Source organism: Lactuca saligna, chromosome 4, assembly GCF_052625555.1.
Source record: "Lactuca saligna cultivar CGN05327 chromosome 4, ASM5262555v1, whole genome shotgun sequence".
Lineage (NCBI taxonomy): Eukaryota > Viridiplantae > Streptophyta > Magnoliopsida > Asterales > Asteraceae > Lactuca > Lactuca saligna.
Window position 1 is genome coordinate 162012688 of NC_136420.1, and position 24245 is coordinate 162036932.

The window sequence follows — 24245 nt, forward strand, 5'->3', positions numbered from 1 at the left end:
TCTCAGGGGACTTCCGTCCCGACTGGGTAAACCTTCCGGTCCTACCCACGTCAACCTTACGGTCCATATGACCACGCCTTCCGGCCCATAACATGTTGCCTTCCGGCCCAAATCAAGCATATCATACATGGCACATATAACGAATAACTTATTACACATCAGGAATTTATCTCATATCATATTCGACCTTCCGGTCACACAGTCAAACCCTTCCGGGTACAGTATAGTGAGAAAACTCACCTCGTATGTCTTGCTAATTCGTGAACCCTGGAAATCACTCGTGCTCGAACCCTCGAGCTGCAATCCTCCTATGACATCATGAATCTATAATTATTACTTGTGACACTAGGTTGACCATTCTTCTCAAGTCAACACTGGTCGACTTGGTCAACAGACTTTGGTCAAATTGACCGGACTCGGCGAGTGCACTATAGAGACTCGGCGAGTCTACGCATTTTCTCCAACTCGCAAGGATTTTCCCTTTGACTCGTCGAGTACTTCCCTGACTCGGCGAGTTCCACCTGGGCATGAATCACGGGGCCACCGCGACTCAACTCGCCGAGTCGCAAGGACAACTCGGCGAGTCCCAACTCGACTCGGTCCACCTGTCAAAACCTTTCTAACTCTCCGTGACTCACTGAGTCACCCATAACTCGGCAGGACTACACACTGGGTGGTCACAAGGACAATCTTCAAGCGACTCGTTGAGTCTGTTCATCAGACTCGGCGAGTCCATGCCATGCATCAGCTAAAACTGGCTTTTGCAGTCAGATCCGTTCCATACACACATAGATTTGGCCTTCCCAAGCTCATTTGTCACGTAAAGTCTCAGTCTTGGTCGCCATGCAACGCATACAAGGCTCATTTTGGAGAAATAACCTCTAATATGGAAACCCTAGCTTCCAACTCAAAAGAATGGACATAAATCTTGTCATTTGGGGCCTTCTGGACCTGATAAGGTCCAGATCTAGGTTCCATACCTCCATGGGACCTTTCATACTTCCAAATCAAGCCAAATAAGGCAAGAAGAAACCCTAGATTTGACACATCAACCAAAATACGAAGTTTAGCTCTGAAAGTTACCTCAAGAAGGTTCCCTTGATGAAATAGAAGCAGATCCAAGTTCCCCAACTCTTCAAGCTTGATCCTCTCCTTCCTTCTTGCAAGAAATCACACAAAATGATGAACAAATGGCCTCTATCTCACTCACAAGGTCTCTCAGCCGTTTGGGTGCACTCAGGGCTCAAGGTGGCCGCAAATGAAGGCCATAAGGTCCTTTAAATAGGGCTTAGGACCGGGAAATTAGGGTTTCATTAAACAGCGCGGACTTGCTGAGTCCATCCCTTGGACTCACCGAGTCCGGACGCGAACCTCTGTCCAAAACCACGACCTGACTCGGCGAGTTCGACCTCCAACTCGCCGAGTCCCCTCACAGAATACCAAAAATATGGAAGTAAGATACCTGGGGATCCGGGCTGTTACAATCATATGTTGCTTCCACATAATCATTTGTGTCAATATCTCCGGTTATATATGGTTCTATAGCTTGATTAGTAGCTTCGACTTCATTCATTATGCCCTGCAATAGACAACGATGCATATTCAAACGTTATACGTAAACAATATATTAACAACCAACAACGCAAAACTAAAAAAAATATATCAAATACATTGGATATTTTACATTTTCAGAAAAATCGTCAACCAACCGCAATGTCTACCTCTAGAATCCAAAAAAAAAAAGGTATCGTATGCAATTCCAAAAAAAAAATTACTTGGAAGTACTTATCGTATGCATTTCCAAAAAACAAAACGTTTCGGAGACAATACTGTTTGATCGAATCCAAATTCTTGAATTGAAACTTTTTAGTTTTTCCGTTAATTGCGATTGGAGGAATATAGCAAGTAAACTACAACACCTATAACCCAAATTCATGAATTGCAACTTCTTTTTACTGTGATTTAGAAGAAAATTAATGGGTGCTCCGAAATAAACCTGATAAACTTAAAAATTAAGGAAATTGACCGATCTGGTTAGACAAGTTAACTGCAACAGGGATGAAATCGACTTGGCTGTTGTGAATTGCAATTTTTTTACCGTGAATGTTTTTTTTTATGTTAATAACGATTAATGTTTATTTTGATAACCGTTTGCAATTGACTTTCCTGTTGTGAAATCGGTATAATAAAAAACTCATAACAATATGATCATGGAAGTTGTATGATCGATGCACCCAATTTCTTGAATTCAAAGATTTATTTTTAATCCAAATTGTGATTTGGCCGGTGTAGTCGTTTGCGATTGAATGAAATCGCAATTATTTTCCTTTTGTAAAATCGCCCTTTTTCCTTCCATGAATTGGTGTAATCGATTTTGAAAAATGAGTAATTGGATTGGATTTTCAGGAATAAGGAAACGTGGTTTATTTTTAAGGAAATTATTGTTTTTTTATTTTCAAAAAATTAAATAATTTAACAAAACTACATAGTTTTGACTAATTGGGTATATAACTTAAGATATATTCACTTTTCCATATATATATATAATTGGTTTTCAATCGATACAATTCTATCAATCAAATATATTCAAACAACCATCACAAAATACAATATTTCAGTAATGAATTAATTTCTTAAACCCATGACAGATGTTGTGGTTGTACTCTATGCATTATCGATGAATAGAATAATTTCAAGATAGACAACAGAAGATTCCAATGTCCCCACGTATGATTTATGAATGTCTTGGGGACAAAGTAACACCCTCGGTTCAAGTGCTTGACTTATTATATTTTGTCCTTTTTAAATTTTTTCTTTTTATCCAAGTAAATCATGGGTCCTCAATAACTTCTTTAAATCTTAAAGACAATTGAAACGAGTGTATTTTTTATATTTTTCAAGGTGATGTTTGTTTTCAAAAAAAAAAACACTTCAAACACATTTATTGTTGCGCCGCGTAGTACATGCGCAGTATTTAGTCTTTCGCAGCTGTTTGTTTTCCTGAAGACTTTTGAATTAAAAACTGTTGCGCGTGTGCTGCGTGACACAACACTAAACCAACTGCTTCAAACCTCTTTGCGTCTTACTTTAACTTACTGCAGCAGTCTGCAGATGTTAAAAAATAAACAAACTTTTTATTAAATGTTGCATCATTTTGTTCTACTTCTTCTGCTACAGAAGATTGCAGAGGTGGTCCGCAGACTTAAAACATTTTCGCTACGAAAAAACAAAAACACCTAAGTATATTAATGTTGTAAGTTGTAACTTGTAACAACTACACAATATTATATAACCATAAATTAGTTAGATGCTTACTTGGTATACGAAAGTCAGATTTATATTACGATGTAAAATGAAATGAACCATACAAAATATAGGGGAAGGATTATGATGAGAAGTCGAACTTGAGCACATTGTTTTAGTATTGACCAATGATAGAGATTTTTATATTCAGCCTTAAAAGCTAATTTTAAAGAAATCATATGATTAAAATACTCGCAATATGTTTATTTAGTTTTCGAAAAAACAAAGAAAGAGTTAAAGATGTTTTTTTCGTTCATATATGTGAGAATTTTTAAACCCATGTTTGATATAGTATTATTGTTTACATAGGTTTCAAACTTCAAATCATTGAAAGATAAATTTACCAAAAAGACAATTTCATTGAAACAAAACAAAAAGAGAATTGTAAAGCTTAGAATTATCGCCGGTAAAAAGTGGTTGCTACTATTCTGTCGCTATTGTTCAAAATGTCGTCATAAAAATATTTGTCGCCGCTAATGCTATTATTTACCTCCTATCGTCAATAATAGTGTTGCTAGTAATAATATTTTTCATTTTTTCATTATTTTAATCAACGATTTTTGGTGCAAAAAAAATGACGCATAACGACATTAAATACAGAAAAAAAAAATTTACATAATAACATCCGATTAAAATATATATCAAATACTGTTATAATTAATTTCATATCAAAATAAACAATCAAAGTTTTACAATTCTAACAAGTAGCAAAGAGTCACGACAAGTATAACATACAAAACACATATTAATTATCCGACGAACCATCATCTCCGTTCTCATCATTTACTCATTGATCTTTCTCCAATTGAAAAAACGCATAAAGCTCATCCCTACATATCGGGTCGTTGAGACATTTTTATTATAATCAAATGCACATATTTTCACATACATATACCACATATACATACTTTCACATATATACATAATAACATTCTACTTACACAAAATATACATGTTTTTATATACATATTATACATACATATATACACCAAATACATATATTTTCACATACATACACCCAAAAAAAACACTTGATGATGAAAAAAATAAAATATTTATACACACATATGCCAAAATCCACATAATATATATAAACAAACATATTTTGTAATAAAATCTCGAAATTCAAAGTAAAAAGAACATGTAGTGGCCAGAATTGAAGAGATGGTGTAGTGGTTGGTAGTGGTCCTCGGTAGTCACACTATACCCGTCGGTGACAAAGACAAAGAGGCCAAAAAAACTAAAATTGACAAGTACTTTGCAATTAATCACAAGATGGAGTTGGAAATCGATGTTGTAAGAGAGAGAAATCAGAAGTTGAAGCTACATTTTTCCTGAGAAGAACAGTTTTTGCCGGAGTTGAAGCCCTTTTCACCGGAGTAATTGAAGTCGTAAACCCCTTTGATCAATAATTATACAATGAGGAGTGCCCTTCGTCGGAATCGATGATGATGTAGAGAAAATGGGGGAAGAAAAAAAATGGAGGCCAAATGAATTCACGAAAGAAGTAGAAAGTGAAGTCCAACGTCGTTTTTTATATGCACAAGCGTTACTGACGATACTTTTACCGACAACACTTAAGTCTTTAGCGGTGACAATCATGAACAACGGTGACCATTGTGGAGGGAAGGTTGCCGCGTCTTTTTTGATTCCACTTTTAGCGGAGACAAATTGTCGTTGGTATTGACTTTGTAGGACAATGAACCCCAATCGTTGGATTAGATCATCGATCGAACGATTGAGATTTACCGGAAAATGTTAGTACGAATTCGGCCTCAACGTATTACCGATGACATTATTAGCAGCGACTCAAACTTGAGTCGCTGCTAAAAGCCGATGTCGCCATTAATAGTATCGCCGGTAATGATATTCTTTATTGTAGTGTTTGAACGTATTTTACAAGCGTGAATTTATAAATTACTTGTTGTGATTATTGGTAAATTTACATAATTTTTTTTGTTGAATTTTGAAAGTATTTTTATAATTTAACTGAAATATTAAAAGAACTTCTCTGTTTTACTACAGAAATGAAATGTGATATATATTTTTTTGGTTTTCTTTTGGGAAATTGTTAGAAAAGTCCCAATATTTACGCAAAAGTTATACTTTAGTCGCAAAAAAAATTTTGAACAAAAAAGTCCTAAAAGCCGGCCAAAATTTGCATTTTGACCATTTTTGCCGGGTGGAACCGATACCAAATTAATTTGTGATTATTTTGTAAACTAATCCAAAATATTGAGACTTTTCTGTAAGCAAAACATATAAAATGACCATTGGAAGAAAAATTATTATACTAAAATATTATATGAAATTTAATAAAATAGGAAAACATATAAAGTGACATGTGGAAGAAAAATTAATTTAAAAATACCACAATTCACATTTGTCAAATTGAATGAGAGTATGACATGTGATAAAAAAGTTCTTTATTTATTAAGGATGATACACATCCATCAAAATCGATATTAATTACATCGTTAGAGCGTTTCCCATAAGTCAACTCTCCCAGCAAGCGATTGACGTTCTTTGTGTGTGTTATCAAGATCTTTGTTCATTGCTATTAAGAGAGAATCAAGCCCCACGCTAAACACATCTTTTAGCTGAAAAACTGGGACACATTAAGTGGCGGCATCCGTAGAACTCCACAATAAATGGTTACCAACAATAATCTTATTGTTGATGCAAGCCCAATCATGAGGATGCAAACTCTGGGACTTGAGCAAACACCAAGATCACCACAACAGTGAAGGACAAGAATGATATGCTCATCAACCACAAAGATGGGCGAGTCAGAAACTTGAAAAAAAGCTTCAATAGAAGAGTTTGAGGCATTCAAAAATTTTAAAGGTCATGAAGAACGACAAGCTGAAAGAAAGCAAATGACGAAAGATAGAGAGGATTGGGATCGATTTTCCATCCCCACCAGACCCATGGAGCTTTACCGGGTGTAGGTCTGGTTCTGGGTTTTCTGATTCTTGTACCTATTAGACCGGTACACCATTAGGTGCTTATGGTACAAGTCGTTGAAGCCTACCAAAAGTTAGTTTTTTTATGCTAAAGTTAGTTTACCTATTACGAGGCTTAAAAAAAAACATTTTTGGGGTTGATTGTTCGTTTTTGAAAAATATAATTTTTTTGTTTGACTGTTTGTTTTAGATAAAAAATAATTGTGATTACTTATACTATTTGCTTAAACTTTGAATCAAGTTGATTAATGGCGTTAACATTTTTCATATTTGATATCCCGACTTCGAGGACTGTAAATTTTGAATATGAAACCAAAAACAACAAAATTATAGTCAAAAATCAAATACAAATCCTAAACTACATGTCAGAAAAAACAACATGCAAATTCATACATAATTAATTTAACATCTTTAACAATATTTAACATTCAATTTCATAACACTTAAATTTATCATCTAAGCATGCAAAACCTCATCAAACATAAAATACTCATATCCACTCATCATTAAAGAATCAAAACATCATAAGTTCATACAAATTCATCATCAAATCATTATAAAATAACATATAATAGCAATTAAGTTTGAACAGCAAAAATACCAAAATATTATGTCTTTTATAGGAAAAAAGAATGTCTGGTGAAATGTGAAAACAAATTTAAAAAAAAAACTAAAAAAAGAACTTGAGTCGAGTTGAAACCAACTAATTTGTAAAACTGAAAAATATTCCATTTTTTATGTTTTTTCTTTTCTTTGAATTTTTATTTTATTTTATTTTATTTATTTATTTATTTGGAATTTAGACTAAAACAATGTTGGATCTTTTTAATTAACCCTTGTAATAACAGACATTCACCCCAATGCCTTTATTTCTATAAATATTAGAAGCCAACAAACCATATTTTTTAATTTTTTTAAACGATCATGTATTTTAAAATATAGATTTTTGAACTACTTCTTGATTTTCAAACTATTTTTCCCCTCTCATCTTCGTGTCTATCGTTTCTCATCATCATTTTTCTTATTATTTTTCCTCAAATCGTCTTTGTTATCAATGAAATTTGATTTTTTAACATGAAAAACAAGTTGGAAACTCAACCCAATAATACTAAGAACATATTCAAAGTTCAATCCAAAAACACGAAGAACAAGTTCAAAAATAATGAACGCGTTCGACTTTCGACCTACATATGGATATTCGACATGGATAGAAATTTTCGATCCAATTTTTTTAAAGAAAAAGAACGTACTTTGATATTTTAAACTAATTTTTAGTAAAAAAAATTTAATTTTGAAATTATTTTTTATCAGAAAAATCATTTGGAATATGTAAAACTTTGAAATATGATTATTTATCAAAAAAAAAAAGGCTAAAAATTATTATTGTTTCCAAACATTTATATAAATTTGGAAGAATATCACTAATAAATAAAGTTAGATTTCAATTTAGGTTGTGCTTGGCGCGCCACAGCTAGCTGAAAAACTAACTTATTTTTTGAGTTTTTTTAAGATGTTATGTTTAGCAAACCAAAAAGTAGCCTATAAGCTAGCTTTTTAAAAAGCTACTTAGACTAGCTTTTTAGGAGATTTTTTAAAAATTTCCAAATATACCCATTAATTAATTATAAAAACACATTTTTTTATATGTCCTTTTATATCATTTCATATTTTATAGCTAGCTTTTTAGTTAGTTTTAACAAACGTTATTTTTTATCAGCTATCTTTTCAGCTATCAGCTAGCTTTTTATTTAACAGTTAGCTTTTCAACTATCAGCTACTTTTTCAGCTAACAAGTTAGCTTTTCAGCTATCACGCAAAACATATTCTTAATGGAGCAAAATCCTCTCTAATAAATGAATTTTTTTTGACACTTGTCAATCTCTCATTTATTTTGATACTTGTCATTTTATGATATTTTTTAAATAAATAATATCCACATATCAATTTATGAGTTTTTTTTTTAATTTTAAAATTAAAAAATCACATAATACTTTTACTTGTATATATAAAATATTAAATGTAATATATGATAGTAAATTGCAATTAATATCTTTGTTCATTTCTTAGTTTAAAAAATATTTATTATTTAAATTTTAATATTTAATCAATATATTGCACTTATAATAAAAATAGAAAAGAAAAGGTAAATGGAGAATAAGGGGGTGTTTGGATAGGAAGAAAAAATGTTTATTGCTTATTCCCACAATAAATTAATTTAATTATTTGGATAAAATCCAGCTTATTAGACTAAATAATTATTGCTCTAATCCAAAGATTTGTTAAAAACATTGTAGGAGTGAGAAGAAATCCGTGAAGGTGGGAACGCGTGGATACCAAAATCAACAGAAAAAATAATCACAATATAGGGTTTACAAACACACCACCAATTCACTCCCAACTAACATAAATAGAAAAATCTCACACAAAACCCCTTCCATTTGTTTGGCCTGCAAAATTAACGCATGCCTTGACTGCTCGTATGGAGAAGTAGCCGCCACATCGTTTCTTTCATCTTCCTCCTCTACCCATCTCAGGTAATGAGCTAATCAATCTTCTTTCATGTTTGATTGCATCAATCTTTTCTTTTCTCATGTCGTTTCATTCGCCATTGAAATGTTGACTCCTTGGTCAAATGGGGCTACCTTATTGATCCTGATTAGGGTTTTTCTTTTCGTTAAATGTTTCCTAAATCTGTATTATGTTCCATGCTGATCTTTTGAAGAAAAAGGTTCTTCTTGAAATTGTTTGGTCTAATATGAATAAATCCTCAGAGCTAAATTTGCCCTGAATTCGATCATTAGAACATCTTGTTGATTGCTCCCTCACAGCCGACACAATACGTATCCGAATTTTGGGCTCATTTTGGAACTAAAATCGAAATAATTCAGGGCGAAAGGACTGCAAGTATCTTTCGATCATCGGGAGTGTAATAAAATAAAACGATCATGGAGATCAATCTTCAATTGGGAATTTCGGTTTCAAAATTAGGTCTTTTTATGGTAGTAAACGCCTAAATGACGATCTTTACAAATCTTAGTTTATAACCTAAATTGTTCATACAATTTATGCAGAGAATGTTGCGCACAAAACAGCTAGGTGTTCTTTCCCAATCAGCTAGATCTTTCTTCTTCAGTGGAACAAGATGTAGTGCAGATGGAAGTTCATGCACTTGTCAAGAAGATGAAGCTTGCACTTCCAAAAGGCAAATCCCTAACACAAACAGAACCCGAAATCCACAAACAACATCATCCACCTTTGTGCCCAAATCTTCTACTACACCCAATACCAACATAGTTGACCATACACCAAAGTCAAAACCCGATTGTGTAACTTATGCTGATGAAATCGACACCTCAATCCAGCCATCTGGTCTTACAACCGGGCACTTTGTTCGGGCAGGAATCGCAGCAGTCAACTTTCTAAACGATGTGGTCAACTACAAGATTCCCATGACCGAAGGGTCAAGTCAAAACTATGTGGTTGACCATGGCCGACCTATTCCAAATGTGAAGCCTTACAAAAAAGTTATTCCTGAAAAAACAACTTCGAGTGATAAATCATCGAATGTTAAGGTGTACAAAAAGATTGAACCACAAACATCTTCTCAAAAAAACCCCACAAGTGTCGCGAAAAACAAACCATCGGGTAAAACAGCCCCCAACTTTCAAAACCAAAACACGAAAAGATCAAAAGATTGTGTAAACCAGTTCATGGTAACACGAGGAATATCAACAAAACCCGTTTCACAACCGGGTCGACAGTTTTCCAGTTCGGGTCATATGGTGGAAACAGTTTGTCAGATATTGAGAAATTCAAAGTGGGGCCCAGGAGTTGAACAGGCGTTATGGAATCTAAACGGGTCATTAGATGTATACCAAGCGAATCAAGTGCTAAAACAGCTTCAAGATCATTCAGTAGCTCTTAACTTTTTCTACTGGTTAAAAACTCAACCCGGGTTTAACCACGATGGTCACACTTACACAACCATGGTTGGGATCTTGGGTCGGGCCAAACAATTCGGGTCAATCGACAAATTACTTGATCAAATGGCTCGAGACGGATACCCCCCAAATGTTGTCACATACAATCGGTTGATCCATAGCTATGGACGTGCAAATTTTCTAAAAAAATCACTCGAGATTTTCGATCAAATGCAAAAAGAAGGGGTGAAACCCGATAGGGTTACATATTGTACCCTAATTGACATCCATGCGAAAGCGGGGTATCTTGATATTGCCATGGGTATGTATCAAAGAATGCAAGAAGCCGGACTTTCACCCGATACATTCACTTTCAGTGTAATCATAAATTGTTTGGGAAAAGCGGGTCATTTAGACGCAGCGTTGAAATTGTTTTGTGAAATGGTTAGTCAAGGTTGTATCCCGAATCTAGTGACTTACAATATCATGATCGCGTTACAAGCAAAAGCAAGAAACTATCCGATTGCTTTGAAGGTGTATCGGGACATGCAAAACGCCGGATTCGAGCCCGATAACGTGACGTATAGTATAGTAATGGAGGTTCTTGGACATTGCGGGTATCTCGAAGAAGCGGAAGCCGTATTTACGGAAATGACCCGAAAAAACTGGGTCCCGGATGAGCCGGTGTACGGGCTTCTTGTCGACTTGTGGGGTAAATCCGGAAATGTCGAAAAAGCGTGGGGGTGGTATCGAGCGATGTTGGATGCGGGGTTACTTCCAAATGTTCCCACTTGTAATTCTTTGTTAAGCGCGTTTCTTCGGGTGCATAGGCTTTCGGATGCGTATAGTTTAGTTCAAAGCATGCGTAGTCTAGGGCTAAATCCATCTTTACAAACATACACTTTACTTCTTAGTTGTTGTACAGAGGCCCAAACGGCGGTCGACATGCGGTTTTTTCACGAGGTGATGTGTCTCACGGGCCACCCTGCGGACCGTTTTCTTCGGTCGATGCCCTCCGCGGGCCCCGATGGGCAAAATGTTCGGGACCACGTGACAAAGTTTTTGGATCTTATGCATAGTGAGGATAGGGAAAGTAAACGCGGACTTGTGGACGCGGTGGTTGACTTTTTACATAAGTCGGGGTTGAAGGAGGAGGCGGGGTCCGTTTGGGAAGTGGCGGCGCGGAAAAACGTGTATCCGGATGCGGTTAGGGAGAAGAGCGCGTGTTATTGGCTTATAAATCTTCATGTGATGTCGGATGGGACAGCTGTCACGGCGTTATCGCGTACATTGGCGTGGTTTAGGAGGGAGATGATGTCATCGGGGGTTTGTCCAAGTAGGATTGATATTGTGACGGGGTGGGGCCGGAGGAGTCGGGTGACGGGGAGTTCGATGGTTAGGGAATCGGTTAGGGAATTGCTTAATTTGTTTCGGTTTCCGTTTTTTATGGAGAATGGGAATTCGGGGTGTTTTGTGGGGTGTGGGGAACCGCTTAGTAAGTGGTTGGTTCAGTCGTATGTTGAGAGGATGCATTTATTGTAGGGTTTTTGAGGTTGATTTGATGATCACAATTTTTTGCGTAATGGGGTTTTAAGAGGGTTTATGGTAAAAGTGGTTGGTTTTGATGAAGAGTTTTGTAGTGGTGGGAGTCTTATTTCGTTCTCTTTTGTATGTATGATGAGGAACGATTAAGGAATTATTATTATTATTATATTATTATTGTTATTATTATTATTATTATTATTATTATAGACCCAATGAAGAGAATTTATGCAGGAGAAGAGCGATTGTTTCTGTTCTTTCGTTTTTAGATTTGAAGGCAAGGGTTCTTGAAAATCTCGCTACTGATGAAGAGAGTATATTTGATTTCTAGTTTATTTTTCGAAGCTTTTAGCACATTTGTTTATTTCCCTCTAATTTACTTGTGCAATGTATTTGGGATTTTGTAGTCGTTAGACTGATTTGGGAGAGTATAGGGAATTTTAGCAAATGGGGTCATGGATCTTCTTCGTCCCCTTTAAACATCTTATGACATTGGAGGAGAGGGGTTTTATGTATGTTGAATCGAACAATCTGCAAAAAGTGTCGTTAGAAGTTTGTTTATTCAGTTTACGAAAGAGCATCAACATGATATTTTGTTTTTTTAGCTAAACAATAGGAACGGCAGTCTCATTCATTTATGCTAGGTGTTCATTTATATTTGTTCGATTGTCATTTTTTTTTGTTTTTTTGTATGTTATTACATTTTATGAGATACATAGGAGTTTTTGACCAAAATGATGTTTTTGAAAAAAATATTTACCAAACAGGTGTGCTTTTAAAAATATTTACCAAATAAGTATAGTTTAAAATTTTTTTTTTCTTAAAATTTCAGTTTTTTTAATCATTTTGCTGATTTTTTATCATACATTTTTTATTTTATTTTTTACTTTTTGCTATAAAAAAAAGTGTTTCTTTTGTTTATATACATCAAACAAGAGAAAAAATGGTTTGTACACCGGTCAACGGATTAGAAAACAAAAAAATAGAATGTTTTTTTTTCCTAATTTATTATTATTATAGCATCTACATAAGAAATAAAAATCATTTTTTTTATTGTTTTGTATTATTCGTTCAGTTTTTTTTTTTCTTGTTGCATCTAAACTCTAGATATACAAAAAGAAAAGAATTGTGTATTTTCAATATCTTTTTGTTTGGTTCATTCGATCTTTTTTTTTTCTTTTCAGATAGTGGTTATCGAAATAAACTATTTCGAAGTTATTTATTTTGTAAGAAGTATACGTTGGTTTCGTAAACATTATACCAACAATTTTTAATCTAAACCAACAAAGATTTTTTATACAAACTAACAAACAATTTTTTTTTTCAATATGAACCGATAAATATCATTTTAAGTAAAAACCATCTGAATAATTAATATAATAATAAACTGGAACATGAGAAAACAATTCTAAAATTAAACAATTGATTTGGTATATATTATTTTTAAATATATACATGTCGTAACATAAAAATAAGAAAAAAAAAACATTCACTTTTTTTGTGTTCTAATCCTTGGAGCAATGTAGAAACCATTTTTTTTTTCTTTTTTTCTTATTAGATGTATATAAACAAAAGAAACACATTTTTATTGCAAAAAGTAAAAAAAAATAAAAAAAAGTATGCTAAAAAACAGCAAAATGATTAAAAAAACTGAAATTTTAAGAAAAATAAAAAAATTTAAAACTACACCTTTTTGGTAAATATTTTTAAAATTACACCTATTTGGTAAATATTTTTTTTTCAAAAACACCATTTTGATTAAAAACTTAGATACATAGTGTAACAAGGCTAAAGGGTAAAAGTGAAGATTTTTATGTTTTCAATTTGTGTATAATATTTGGATAAAGATGTTGATATTTAGAACTTTTTTTGAATCATTTCTTATTTTCAGACAGAATTTCCTTATAACGTTTTTATTTATACACATGGTTTGTTATTTGGATTCTTATATTTTGAAGTTCGTTATGGTCATTTAGCATCTTAAATAACAAATATGAACAAGAACAAGGTGATTTTTTAATGCAAAAACACAAATAAGAAAATATGTTCGTCTATATGATTATATTTGTTCATTTGTTTGGTTACACTTTAAAGAACGAACATGAAAAATCCAATGTTTGTTTTCATTCGATTCGTTACACCGGTCTCCATTAAAGGGGGGTTCTCATCAGTAACTCTTGCTTGACAAGTTTAGGTTGGGATGTAACACCCAAGTTTCTACAAAACTTGTAGTAAAATACAAGCGATTATAGTAAGTATATGCATGTTTAAGTGATGCTATCAATTAAAAAGGCTATACACCGTGTTAGTGAAAGTACATTATCTTAATATGTAATATGTGTATCATGGTTGATATAGAATATAGAACATATAGATATATCGAATTATGTAATGAATTTTGGGAACTATTATGAAATGGTTTGTAGAATTTGCATGTTAATACACTTGAAGGTTATGGAGTTCAATACTTGATAAAGTATAATGCCTAAATAGATGTCGGACTAAACCAAGAAATAAGAAGATGTAGGGCCGTTAAAACACTAAAATTCTGATAAAATGTCATGAAAAGCGGTGATATTTATAGGGCCCTTTCCTCTTTTTTATAACATTTTGAAAAACCTAAATTGGAGTTACAGTGAAAAAACTTATGGATACGACAATGTCATAAGTGAGAGCAAATAGTCCGATGGGAAAAAAATTTGTCTGACATTTATTTCCACCTTGTGGACAAATTGAGTTAGGAAGCTTGCTTGGTACTATTGGTAAATCTTCATGGACGATTTTGAGAACTATTGGTATATGAGATTGAGAACTATTGATATCCAAGATCTACTGTTGGTATCCAAGATCGGGTTTTTTAGGCTTAAAAACTCATTTTTAGATTATTTTTGCCCCAAATGAAAGGAGAACGGAGAGAGCTATCAGAGGAATGTTTTTTTTTCTTCAGAGATTATAGCTTAAATTGAATTTGAATGATCACAAACATGATGGTGAAAATTAAGCTCAAAGGTAATCCTCTCCCATTTTTATATCTTTTGTAGTGGGAGTTTAGGAATCCTTGAGGGTTAAGAATATGACTTATAATGTAACGACCTATATTTTTCCATCTAAATCATCTGTAGATATATCAAAATTTTTCTATAAAATGTGGAATTATATATATCAAAAATGATTTAAATCCCAGGCTATAATTAGGTTTACAATAAAATCATACTCATAATTTAAAGCAACATGGGTATACTCAAAGTAAAAAGTACTTCTAGTCCAAGTTATTTTGCTCCTATATCTTTTCGTATAATGGCTACTACCTAAACCTACAATACATAAAAAATCTACAACATCAGACCACATATTTGGTGAGTTATATCATATTATGTTTTCATGCAACCATACTCTAGTTTTCATGCAATCATACTCTGCATCTATCTTTCTTTTTATACTCTACAATTATGTTATCCTCTTCTCATACTCATACTCTAACTCACCTCATGCATTCTCATCTCTTCATTACTTCACATGATCTTCTCACCTCATGCTTTCTCCTCTTCTATCCTTACTTCTTCTCGGGCTCTTACGTTGTCTTCATCTCATCTCATACCCTTTGATTGCTCTATCTACACCTTTTCTCACCTCACTTCATGCCCTTCTCATACTTTATCTGAACCACTTCTCATAATCTCCCATCTCACCTCATAATCTTTTCTTAAATGTAAAGGCTATTTAAGTATCATCGACAAAATAAATTACGAAATTATTGAGGATCTTCGAGGCTATAATTACTACTACTACGGTTACTCTTACAATAATAAAACATTATTCGAAGAATAAATATATTTAGAGAATCATTGTTGCAAATGGAGGCGATGAAAGTTTATGATAAACTAAGTCACATTATGTAGATAGCATTTTAAGTGTTTAGAAGTGATAAAAATCTCACTGTTATCAAAATGTGTGTTTAGAAATGATGATTAATCTCACTATTATCAAAATGTGTAATAATTCCAAGATAATGAAGATACATGTATGGCGATCCAGCGAAGTAGTAAAATAATATAAAGATTAATTAAGTTTAACGGTTTAAGTCGTCATTAAAGGAATTTGTATAGAAATAATTGTATTAAATTTTTGAGAAATTGTCCAATTGTCTAAGTCAGGACAAATTCAAGTTTACGAGGAGTCAGAATACTTATGAAAACAAGTGTGAGAGTTTAGAAACTCACTGAAAATTGCAAAGTAAATACTATTTTAAGAAAGGTGTAAAAATGTCAATATTTGAAAATAGTACATTCATAGTTTAGTGTTTCTACAAAAACAATCATTTAGAGAATAGATAATCGTAAAATTCAAAACTTTCGATGTATTTAAAGAAAAGAAGAAACATAAGGAAACATATCCTTCATATATATTTTCCGGATATAGAAAAATTATAAGCATAAGGATATTCATCTTGTGTATTAATTATAGGGAAAAAATACAATGAAACTTGCATTTTAAATTAAGTTTCCGAATTTAGAATGAAAGAGAAAATATAAATAATGATTACTTGTTTACTATAGATTTCAAAATAAAAACAAGGTGTATATGATAAAAGGCATAATTAAATATATCAAAGTTGACTAAATCAAAAGTATGCCTCACGACAAAATACGTATTAATCGCTCAAAACGAAAGGGTAGACTTCTAGTCTTTTATGTACACGGACATGATACCAGGAGAAGCAAAGTAGACAGAAACTAAGTTAGACAATGTATTATGTTACTATTATGGTTGTGCAAGATCTAAAACCAGAAGGAGAGCGAGAAATCAAGTTCGGGGCAAAGAAAAAGGAAGGTAGCGGCGACAATGATTGCTATTGTTAAAATTATAAGAACAATACCTATAGGTAGATTTAAAACCAGATTGAGATATATTTCAAACTTCAATATTTGATGTATATTGATGATTAAATAGACATGTGGGAGTTTTAATGTGTTTGCTAAGGATTGCTAAAAATTCATAAGTTATCTATTAAGTTAAACTCCATTTGTGAAAAAGAAGAAGCCCTACAAATGACAATTGAAAATCTGACAATTTTGACTTTTTAGATTGAAGTCCAACAATTAATGATTAAAATGGATAAGGTAAAGACTCAATATATTTAGAAGAATAATTATTCATTGTTGAGAGTGTGTCACACCCCAAAACCAGAATGGCGGAAATCGTTCTGGGGCGGAGGATGTCATGTATAGTATCACAACACAGAATAATAGTAAACAAGCAAACAACATCATCCATTGCAACAATAATGTATTTTAATACAAGTGTGTTCTGCATAGTTTATAAGACATCAAAAATATGAATCAAAATAAAAGACGAGTCTTGAAAGTGCTCCATCTTCTCAAAAGCTAGCATCGGTACCTGTCTACTGATGACCTGAGAATACAAGTTATTTTGAAAGAGTTTATCAGATTTAAAGTTGGTGAGTTCATAAACATTTTAGTGTCATTGTTTGTATCAAAATTTTTGTAACAGTGTTTGAAGTATGAGTTTGTAAATGATTGTAGTAAAAGTTTGTGAGTGTTTGTAAATATTTGTATCTCCTAGAAAGTCCTTTATTTTCTACTAAAAGTATCCTTCTACCAAGGCCTAACTGTTTTGTATTTTCGTTTCTTATAAAAGTGTGTAATTTTCCCAAGTATGACTATCATTAAAAAAAATTGTTTATACATTACCGTTTATGTGAGAAGATCACAAAGTGAATGCAATGGGAAAATAATATAGTACTATAATGTTGTATTATAGTAACTACTGCTGTACTAACTACCTTAAACTTGTTATTTATCAAGGTATAATGTGATTTGATTGTACCATACTATCGACTAAAAACACGACGATGAAAGATGTCGGAAGAAATGACATTTGGCACTCGTAGACCTGCAGGTCCCACTGTAGCTAGCAACAAGGTGTAGGATAGTCAATCTAGTATAGATCTATACGCAAATTCACGCTCTCCCTCCAGGAGATTCTGGATACAAATCGAGCCATGATAGTAATGACATGCCCCGAAATAGTGCTTCACATTTATGTTATAGTATACTTGTATATGTATTGTATGTACTAGAGTATTGTTTCTCGTCATAGTACTCTCTATCTGTTTCTCATCATAGTATGTTTATATTGTTTCTCATAATAGTAAGTTCTCTTAGTTTCTCATCATAATATAGTTGTATAGTTTCTCATAATAGCAAGTTCTCTTAGTTTCTCATCATAGTATATTTGTATAGTTTCTCATAATAGTATGTACTGACTCATGAATGAACTGACTCTTTGTATGCTTCATTGAACTAGAAGTAATGAGTAGTATCTCCCTAAACTATACCTATTATAGTTTACTAGTAGAATTGTTTGTATGACTGAATGTATTGAACTGAGGTAAGAGCTTTTATATCGATAAATATATACATAATATATAACTAAGGATCCAATGACACTCAGACAAACAACAGGGTACTCTAAGTCCACAACCAAGCAAGGAATAGGAAATAAAGTGAGTTATCAGTCCTAAGTCCTTCAAACCTTACTTATATAACTATATATGTATTAGACAAGTTTGAAAGTTGTAAAAGAAAAGGTTTGATATATAAAAGTGAGTTTGGTAAGGAGTTTAACATGTAGAAGAGTTTGATAAATAGTTTGAAGTAGTTTGCTTGATAAAACAATTAAAAGCATAATAAATCCATTTATTTGATAGTTATTAATCACATGTGATTGATATAATAACTATAATGTTTCAACTTGTATTCCCCCTATAAAATCATTTAAAAGGTTGATTAAGGGGGTATGAACTCTCCTGTAGTGAGTAGCTTGGATGAACAAGTGGTACAGGATGCTAGGTGTCAAGTGAAGACTTGAGCACACACAGATCCTAGTTAGCACATAATAACACATATATGCATCTAATTAGTGATTAAACAACTAATTTAGCAAGTATATACACCTTAGAACATGGAAAACACTTTGATTCAGGTGTTATAAGTAAAAAAGGGCTGCATCTAAGGGTTGTAGGGCTTCATCTTGGAGTTTACGATCCAAGTGTAAACTCCCCATGAGTTCACAGCAAGGGTTTGTGGCCCTAATGAGTTTACGGTAGTAAACTCATGGTAAGTTTTACCAATTTGATGTTTAAGGTTCTTTACTCACTTTGAAGGTGTTCTAGACCTAGTTCTAAGGCTAAGGAAGGAACTAGGGCTCATTTGCAACCATCAATAGAGTTTATGGCCCAAGGAGATTGCCTTGGCTGTAAACTCTCTTTTGTTCTTGATTTTGTGTTGTTTTCAAGTTGTAAACTAAGTGATTCAATCATATAACAAGCTAAGGTAAGAGTAATTACAATATAGAAGCTTGAAAGGGTGTTTAAGGTCCAATAACACTAGTGTGTGTTCTTGGTGAAATGAAGAACACTTGAAGATCTATGAAAATGAAAGGATTTCATGGATGAAATCATGTATAACAACTAGATAAGGAGATGTAACAAAAAATCAAGAGAAGAAATGGTTACATTTTTGGAAGATTGGGATGAAGATCTTATGATACTTGAGAGAGAAATGGAGATTCTTGAACTTCAAAGGAAGGAAATGCTGAAGAAATGGTGTAAACTCATGCTTATAGCATGAGTTCACGGCTAGAGATGAGTTTACAGCCCAAACTCATGGAGTTTGGATGTAAACACCTCATATTGGGGTTTAATGCTTGATTGTTGCACAATAACCCTATAAGATACTTCCTTTCACTTGTTCTTTTGATGTATTAAGATTAAAAGCACCCAAACGGACTCTAAATGGAGCTAAAAGTTAGCAGAAATAAGTCTAACTTTGATTGAATGTAGGGTTGTACAAGCATAAATTTCGGGTTGTCATATCATCCCCCCGTTAGAGAGAATTTTGTCCCGAAATTAGAGTTTAAGAAATAAATAGTTACAAATAACTAAGCGAAAAGATGAGGATATTTAAATTTCATTTGATCCTTATGCTCCCAATTGAATTCAGGTCCTCGCTTTGCATTCTAGCAAACCTTCACTATTGGGATACGACTTTGCTTCATTTGCTTGACCTCTCGGTCCATGATTTCTACTGGTTCCTCCACGAAGTTGAGGCTCTCGTTGATCTCAATCTCGTCGAGTGGGATAACATCAGTCTCGTCGTCTATACACTTTTTCAAGTTCGAGACGTGGAAAGTAGAGTGTACGTTACTAATTTTGCGGGGTAGGTTGAGTTTGTAAGCTACATGGTAGATTCTAGCGAGAATCTCGAAAGGCCCTATGTATCTTGGTTTGAGCTTCCCACGCTTTCAGAAGCGTATCAAGCCCTTCCAGGGTGATACTTTCAAAAGAACTCGGTCTCCCACCTGGAATTCCAAGGGGTTCCTTCGTTTGTCTGCGTTGCTTTTATGTCGGTCTCTAGAGGCTTTCAATCGCTCACGAATCTAAACGATCTTCTTTGTCGTTTCCCGAATGATCTTCGAACCTATGAGAGTGCTATCAGGATCTCGTCCTTTAGCTAGATGGGTGTCACCTACCACAACCCAACACAGAGAGGATCTGCGCTTCCGGCCATAGAGAGCTTCAAATGGAGCAACCTTGATGCTCGTGTGATAACTATTGTATTAGGAAAACTCGACAAGGTGTAAATGAGTATTCCATGTCTTCCTAAAGTCGATCACATAGGCTCACAACATATCTTCCAGTGTTTGGATAGTTGTTTCACTTTGTCCGTTAGTCTGAGGATGGTACGCTATACTCATGTCTAGCCTGGTTCCTAGGGAACTTTGTAGTGACTGCCAGAACCTCGAAGTGAATATACTATCTCTATCGGAGATAATGGATATAGGAACACCATTCAGTCGTACGATCTCCCTAATGTATGTCCTTGTAAGTTTCTTTGATAGGCAAGAAGTGTGCGGACTTGGTCAATCTATCGACGATGACCTAAATGGTATCAAGTTCACCTGTTGTCTTGGGCAACTTGATTATGAAGTCCATAGTGATCTGATCCCACTTCCATTCTGGTATCTCATGTTTTTGTAGTAAACTGGAGGGTTTCTGGTATTCGACCATGACCTTAGCGCAAGTAAGGCATTTACTCACGAAGGTAGCAATTTCTGCTTTCATGTTAGGCCACCAGTATAACTTTTTAAGATCCAAATACATCTTATCCGAACCTGGGTGGACAGAATATCTAGTGTTGTGCGCCTAGGTCATGACCAAGTCTCTAAAGCCACCGTGCTTCGGTGTCCAAATCCTATCCATGAGGTATAAGGCTCCGTCACCCTTGACTTCCATGTTCTTATCCATCCCTCTTAGGGATTCACCCGCCACATTTTCAGGTTTCAAGGCTTCGAGTTGAGCCTCTTTGATTTGTGTGGACAGGTGTAAATGGGTAGTCATGGTCAATGATTTGACCCTTCGACCAGAATATTCTTTCCGACTTAGGGCGTCTGCTACTACTTTGGCTTTACCTAGATGATAACGAATTTCGCATGCGTAGTCATTGAGTAGCTCGACCACCGTCGTTGTCTCATGTTGAGCTCCTTCTGGTCGAATATGTGTTGTAAACTCTTGTGGTCTGTAAAGATAGTGATTTTTATACCATACAGATAGTGTCTCCAGATCTTCAGAGCAAACATAACTGCTCCTAGCTCAAGATCGTGTGTGGTGTAGTTGACCTCGTGTGTCTTCAGCTGTCTCGAGGCATAGGCGATGACCTTACCTCGTTGCATGAGGACACAACCGAGCCCTTGATTGGACGCATCGCAATATACCACGAAGTCTTCTATCCCTTCAGGGAGGGATAGTATTGGTGCGGTGCATAAGGATCGCTTCAGCGTTTGAAACACTTTTTCTTGCTTCTCTTCCTAGTCAAAGGCCACACCTTTCTGATTCAATGTTGTAAGAGGTTTCGCAATTCGTGAGAAGTTCTGTATGAATCTTCCATAGTAGCCAGCGAGGCCTAGAAATTGACGGATTTCTGTAGGCGTCTTCGGTGCTGACCAGTTCCCAATGGCTTTAATTTTGGAAGGGTCCACATGGATTCCTTCTTCGCTAATCACGTGTCCTAAGAATTCGACTCTTTGGATCCAAAATTCACATTTAGAGAACTTCGCATAGTGCTTCTCTGATTGTAAGGTTCCTAGGACCTATCGCAGATGATTGCTATGTTCCTCCTTACTTCGAGTGTAGATCAGTATGTCATCAATGAAGACAATGACGAACTGATCCAAGTAAGGACGACATACCCTATTCATTAAGTCCATGAATAATGGAGGCACATTGGTCAATCCGAATGGCATCCCCACGAACTCGTAGTGTCCGTAACGAGTTCAGAAGGCCGTCTTCGGGACATCTTTTGCCAAAACTCGTAACTGGTGATATTCGGATCTTAGATCAATCTTGGAAAAGTAACTCGCCCCTTGCAGTTGGTCGAACAAATCATCTATGCGAGGAAGAGGGTAACGATTTTTGACCGTGAGTTTGTTGAGTTCTCTGTAGTCGATGCACATACGAAACGTTCCGTATTTCTTCTTTACGAACAAGACCGGTGCTCCCCATGGTGAGAATCTTGGTCTGATGAAGCCCTTGCTGAGCAATTCGTTAAGTTAACCAGATAGTTCCTACATATCGGATGGTGCTAATCAGTAGGGCGATTTGGCTACTGGGGTAGCTCCTGGGACTAAGTTGATTCTGAACACGACTTGTCGTTGCGGAGGCAATCCTGGTAGTTCTTCTGGAAAGATGTCTGGAAGGTCGCGCACTACCAGAATGTTCTGTGCTTGAATACTTGAGATGATACAAAGGCTCGTGCCGGGTTTGTCACCATAGATAATATGAGTTTCGTTAGATGGAAGGTTAAGGCGAACAACTTTCTTGTAACACATGATGTCAGCGCGATGAAGACTCAACCAATCCATGCCGATTATGACGTCAAAAATTTTACTTGAGACCGGCATGAGGTCGATTGGGAAGATATGGTTATCTAGAGTTAGGGTACATCCTATGTATATACTGCTAGTGCTCTCTATTTTCTCGTTATCCATTTCTACGGTGAATGGTTCTTTAAGTGTGCGTGGTTGTTGTTTAAGTAGACGAGCAAATTTCTGATTCACGAAACTTCTCTCTGCTGCACTATCAAATAGTATGTATGCATAAGAGTTATCGAGGAGAAACGTACCAGTGACCACTGTAAGGTCAGCAATTGCTTCCTCATGTCCTATAGACAAGACTCTTCCCACTCCACCGCCATTCCCTGACTTTGGGCAGTTCGTTTTGTAGTGGCCCACTTCACCACAACCGTAGCAAGCCTGGCCCACACCAGTGCTGGAGACTTGGGTGATCGGCCTTGCCGGAGCTTTGCAGAAACGGACAGTGTGTCCTTTCCTGTTGCAGTTAGAGCACTGCATTTCCCGACAGGGACCATTATGGTGGAAGTTGCATTTGTTTCACTTTGGCAAGTTTCCAGCATACTGCTTCACCAGAGCAGCAGTGGCCGGTGCTATCACGGCATGAACTGCCACGACCTTCTGCTTTTTGGCAACTTTTTGCTTCTTTTTGTCATCCCAAAACTTTCACTTGTTGTCAGCGGATTTGGAGGTTTCGGAGATGGCAAGGGTTGTTGTTGATGACAGGGTATGAACCCCATGGTTAATGAGCCGTTGTGCCAACCGCTTGGCACTATTGATGGAAGTGGGGTTTGAAGCTAAAACATTCCCTTGAACTGGAGGCAACAACCCCCAGATATACCTCTCTATCTTCTTTCCCACCGTGGGAACCATGTTGGGATACAGGGCCACCAGCTCGCTGAATCTGGCGGTATAGGAAACTATGTCGGAGCCATTCATGGTTAGACTCCATAGTTCTTGTTCTAGTTTCTGGATTTTGCCTCGTGGGCAGTATTCTTCAATCATGAGGCCTTTCAGGGTTTCCCGACCCATATCGTTTGCCACTATTAGAGTTAGTGACTTGACATGGCTATTCCACCATGTTAGGGCTTTTTCCTCGAAGGTGCAAGCAACAAACTTGACCTTGCTCCCTGCTGGGCAGGAGCAGATCTTGAAGACCGACTCCATCTTTTCGAACCCTTGTGAGAGGGAAATGACTCCGCCAATCCCTTTAAATGACTTTGGCTTGCCATTGGTGAAGTCCTTGTAGGAGCACTCTCTCAAGCGCATGATGATTTCACCTTGAGTAGAATGAACAGGTGTTCCACCTCCGCTGGCACCAGTAGAGTGATATTGAGCCATGGCTGTTGCCACAGCCGTAGCTACTGCAGCATATAGAGCTGCCGTATCAATTAGTGTAGGAGGTGGTGGTGGTGTTTGATTTTCCAGCGTGCCTCTGGTCGGATGTTTGCGAGGTGCCATCTTTTACTGAAAGTTTATGGAGATGATGATAATAGTAAGAATCAATTGTAAAGTATGATGAGAGTGATCAATGGACTAAATCACCATATAATGGAAAATGTTGACAGCTTAGTAGTCTAGATAG

General features: G+C 35.3%; 1 protein-coding gene across 1 annotated transcript; it reads left to right on the forward strand.

Annotated features, from left to right (window-relative positions):
* The first annotated feature begins 8652 nt into the window (after positions 1-8652).
* LOC145043026 (pentatricopeptide repeat-containing protein At1g18900-like) lies at positions 8653-11920 on the forward strand. Its single transcript, XM_078991562.1, has 2 exons — positions 8653-8803; positions 9341-11920. Exon 2 carries the CDS (start codon positions 9344-9346, stop codon positions 11729-11731), a length of 2388 nt encoding a protein of 795 aa, XP_078847688.1. The 5' UTR covers positions 8653-8803; positions 9341-9343; the 3' UTR covers positions 11732-11920.
* The last annotated feature ends 12325 nt before the right edge of the window (positions 11921-24245 follow it).

Coding starts and splice junctions, on each gene's coding strand:
- LOC145043026 (XM_078991562.1), top strand. CDS start 9,344: ATGTTGCGCACAAAACAGCTAGGTGTTCTTTCCCAATCAGCTAGATCT.